The 3416-nt window shown below is 44.4% G+C and overlaps 1 protein-coding gene across 3 annotated transcripts; it reads left to right on the top strand.

The window, feature by feature from the left end:
- Positions 1-776: 776 nt before the first annotated feature.
- On the top strand, positions 777-3145 carry LOC136500490 (glycine-rich RNA-binding protein RZ1A-like). 3 transcript variants are annotated; one of them, XM_066495846.1, is made up of 4 exons: positions 777-1067; positions 1930-2047; positions 2321-2889; positions 3050-3145. In XM_066495846.1, exons 2-3 carry the CDS (start codon positions 1937-1939, stop codon positions 2864-2866), a joined length of 657 nt encoding a protein of 218 aa, XP_066351943.1. In that variant the 5' UTR covers positions 777-1067; positions 1930-1936; the 3' UTR covers positions 2867-2889; positions 3050-3145. The 3 variants fall into 3 exon arrangements, with proteins under 3 accessions (XP_066351943.1, XP_066351944.1, XP_066351942.1); XM_066495847.1 differs by having other exon boundaries at positions 1853-2047; positions 2321-3145; XM_066495845.1 differs by having other exon boundaries at positions 778-1067; positions 2321-3145.
- Positions 3146-3416: the final 271 nt, after the last annotated feature.

The raw sequence follows: 3416 nt of genomic DNA on the forward strand, positions 1-3416 counted from the left end.
GAGGCTCTTATCAATCAAAACTCCTACTCCATTTTTATTTGAAGTTGTCCCTGTGTACCAGAGCTTGAAGTCGGTATTGTCCACCTCCTTCGCCTTCTACCCCTTCTATTTAATCTCTTAGACGCATAAGATATTTACACGCCTCCTAACTGCTATGTCCACTAACTCTCTTAACTTACCCGTAAGGGACCCTACATTTCAGCTACCTAAACAGATCCTAATTGTCTCAACTAGCTTCTTTACCCTTCGCATCCACCGAGGTAGGTGTGAAGACCCTTGCTCATTTTGCACCACACCCGGGCGCCGATGTGGCGCGCCACTAATGATGCGATGACCCGATCCTTGCTCACTTGACACCGTGCCCATATCGCGACATGGTGCGTCACGGGGGTGACGATCCGGCCCTTACTCATTTAACACCATACCCGGGTTCCAACATGACGCGTCGCTAAGAGGGTTACGCCTCAACGGGATTTGTTTAGGTTTCATCTCCGTAAAAGTGGCTAACTTTTTATATTGGCTCACCGTGCCTATCACAACCCTTCTCGGTTTGGACCTGCAATGCTGGGACACCAAAAGCGCCCCACCATTGACGGAGTTTATAAAACACTGACACAGTGCCATAAAAATTAATGCACCTGCTGGCTCTTTTGTTTAGATACACTAAACTAATTTAAATTAAAATTAGCTAACTAACAATTAGGTCTGTGGTATCAAACTAAGTCCTCACAAGGACTTCGTATAAAACACTGACGCAGTCAGGATAGCGCAGAGAGATGGAGTATCATTCTAGCATCCTTATCCGCCCAACTCCTGCACATGTGGCAACCCGAATGCAAAATCTCGATCAAGCCGTGTAATCCGAGAGTAAACGGGCGCTGCTATTGGCTGGAGCCGTGATTAATTAGGCGCCAATTGCTAGCATTATCAACAAGCCTTCCATTCCTCCTCGTCCCTGTCTCACGGTCTCACCTCACGGCACGGGCTGCCAATTCCATCCAAAAGGAGGAGGAAGAGGAAGAGGCTAGCTGCTGCTGACATTCGAGACGCCAACGCCGAGGCCTGAGGTAAGATTTCCAATCTAATCTCATCTTTGCTTTGATTTGCCCTGCGTCTTGGTTGTCAGGTTATTAGATCTGAGCTTTCTCCTCTGTTTCCAGGAGCAGATCCCTGTCTTTATTTTGCTATATATGTTTGCCTGATGCATGATACTAGTATGTATAGAGAAAAGTTTGGATTTTGATCCGGCGTCTCTATGGATTGAAATCTGTAGCCTTGTTTATCAGGAATCGAGAGTCAACAGAAGCTGTTCATTTCTTAGGGTTGCCTGTAATAATAATTGGCTCAACTGTAATCATTGCAACAATAAAGCAACTATGGAAGGAACGGAACGCAACATGTTTCTGGGAATCGACATCGTCCGTCGGCGACCTACTGCACATCATCAAGAACGAAGCCGACCGATGGATTCAGGCCAGAGCATGCGGGCTACGTGCGCTAGCGCAGGGCTAGGTAGTTGTCAGGATAGACATGGATTACGGTTGTTGTCTTTTCCCATAATGTAGCGTCCGAAAAAAAAAATATAACGGCCGGGAGTACAACTCTTGTATTATAAACTCTTTCTTCTAATACAATGATATGCACACTCGTGCGTATTCGAGAAAAAAAAAACAGTTCAACTTACCATACATTACACAAGCAAAGAAAACATCTTTGCAACTGAACAGTTTGTCCATCCATGACATACCCACCAATTTGACCAACATGTGTAATGGAAAATGTATTGGTGATTAGAAGGATCTTGTTCTAATAAACTCCTTTCCCTTTGTTTGTCACGCTGAAACATTTTAAGCGGCACTGCCAGGTCAAGCTAAAGCCCCTTTCCTGCTGTTTTAAGAAATTATTAACTCTATACGGGAAATTCCCCAGCTGCCAAATGTCGGATGCGGACGAGTACCATTGCTTCGTTGGAAGTCTTTCGTGGTCTACTACTGAAGCAGATCTGAAGGATGCATTTAGGAAATTCGGCCATCTTACTGAGGCAAAGGTATCAAATAGGTTTATTTTATATGATGAGTTGAGTGTGCATTTGTAAAGGGAAGCATAGTGCCATAGTTATATTATTGTAGACGAATGAATGAATGTATTTTATTATGTAGTATTGGTTTATTCTACTCCAAGAACAGCAGACAATTTGCAATTTATTCTGCAAGTATTTGCCATATATACATGGCATGATTTACCATTTTCTCCCTCTATTTTTGGTATGGTTGAACACGTTCCATTAATATTCTTATTATGATGTTGTGTCAATCTGCAGGTGGTTCTTGATAAGTTTTCTGGTCGATCACGTGGATTTGGTTTCGTGACTTTTGATGACAAGAAGTCTATGGAAGAAGCAATTGAGGCAATGAACGGAATGGATCTGGATGGAAGGAACATCACTGTTGAAAGAGCTCAGGCTCAGAGTTCAGGCAGCAGGGACCGTGATGGAGATCGAGACTATAGTCGTGGTGGTGGTGATCGTGACCGCTACCGTGGTGACTATAGCCGCAGTCGGGACCATGGTCGTGATTTCGGTGGAGGCCGTGGCGGCGGAGGTGGTGATTGCTTCAAATGTGGCAAGCCTGGACATTTTGCAAGGGAATGCCCTTCTGATGATGGTGGCAGGGGGGATAGGTATGGTAGCAGGGACGAAAAGTATGGTGGCAGCAATGGTAGTAGCCGCTATGGGCCTGATCGTGGTGGTGATCGCTATTCTGGAAGCCGTGATGGAGGAAGCCGCAATGGTGGAGGCAGTGACCGATACAACCGTGACAAGTCTGGTCCTTATGAACGCCCCAGCCGAGGTGGATACAGATCTTGATGTTTGCAAGGCTGTGATCTTAGGTATGAAAGCTAATTTATGATTTTAAGTAAGTTGTATGTTTGCTTCATCATCACATAATGCAGCAAATGTTGCTGTAGTGTACTATCATAAGAGTTTCAGCTGTGCTTGTTTTTACCAATCTTGTTGTCTGTATTTGGCTTGTAACTACTGGTTCCTCAGGAGCTTCTGTGGATTGACTAGTTTCCATCTGATTATTATCTGGGACTGAGATCCATGTCTCTATGTTGATCTGATGGTAAAAATCATGTCATGGTACTGGCCCTTGGTCCTGTTTGTTTGGATCGGTACGGATTCACTGGGGTGTTGGTACCAAGGATGTTGGAGAACAATCATGCTCAGTCTGATTGCGATCTTGAGGGAGAAAGCAGTATGCCGTGCTGGGGTACCATCTGCTTGTAAAACATGTTCATTCACGAATTATAAGAAGGAAAAAGAGGGTAAATCCTTGACTTTTGTTCACAGGATTGTTCGATTTTATTTTGCCTGTTAATAAGCAACGGTTCTCACATCAATTTTTCGCAGGCAT

Source organism: Miscanthus floridulus, chromosome 13, assembly GCF_019320115.1.
Source record: "Miscanthus floridulus cultivar M001 chromosome 13, ASM1932011v1, whole genome shotgun sequence".
NCBI classification, from domain to species: Eukaryota; Viridiplantae; Streptophyta; class Magnoliopsida; order Poales; family Poaceae; genus Miscanthus; species Miscanthus floridulus.

Excerpts from the sequence above, each read along its gene's own strand:
- LOC136500490 (XM_066495847.1), top strand. The coding sequence starts at position 1,937 with ATGTCGGATGCGGACGAGTACCATTGCTTCGTTGGAAGTCTTTCGTGG. Across the intron at positions 2,048-2,320 it reads GCCATCTTACTGAGGCAAAG|GTGGTTCTTGATAAGTTTTC; the intron begins GTATCAAATAGG and ends GTCAATCTGCAG.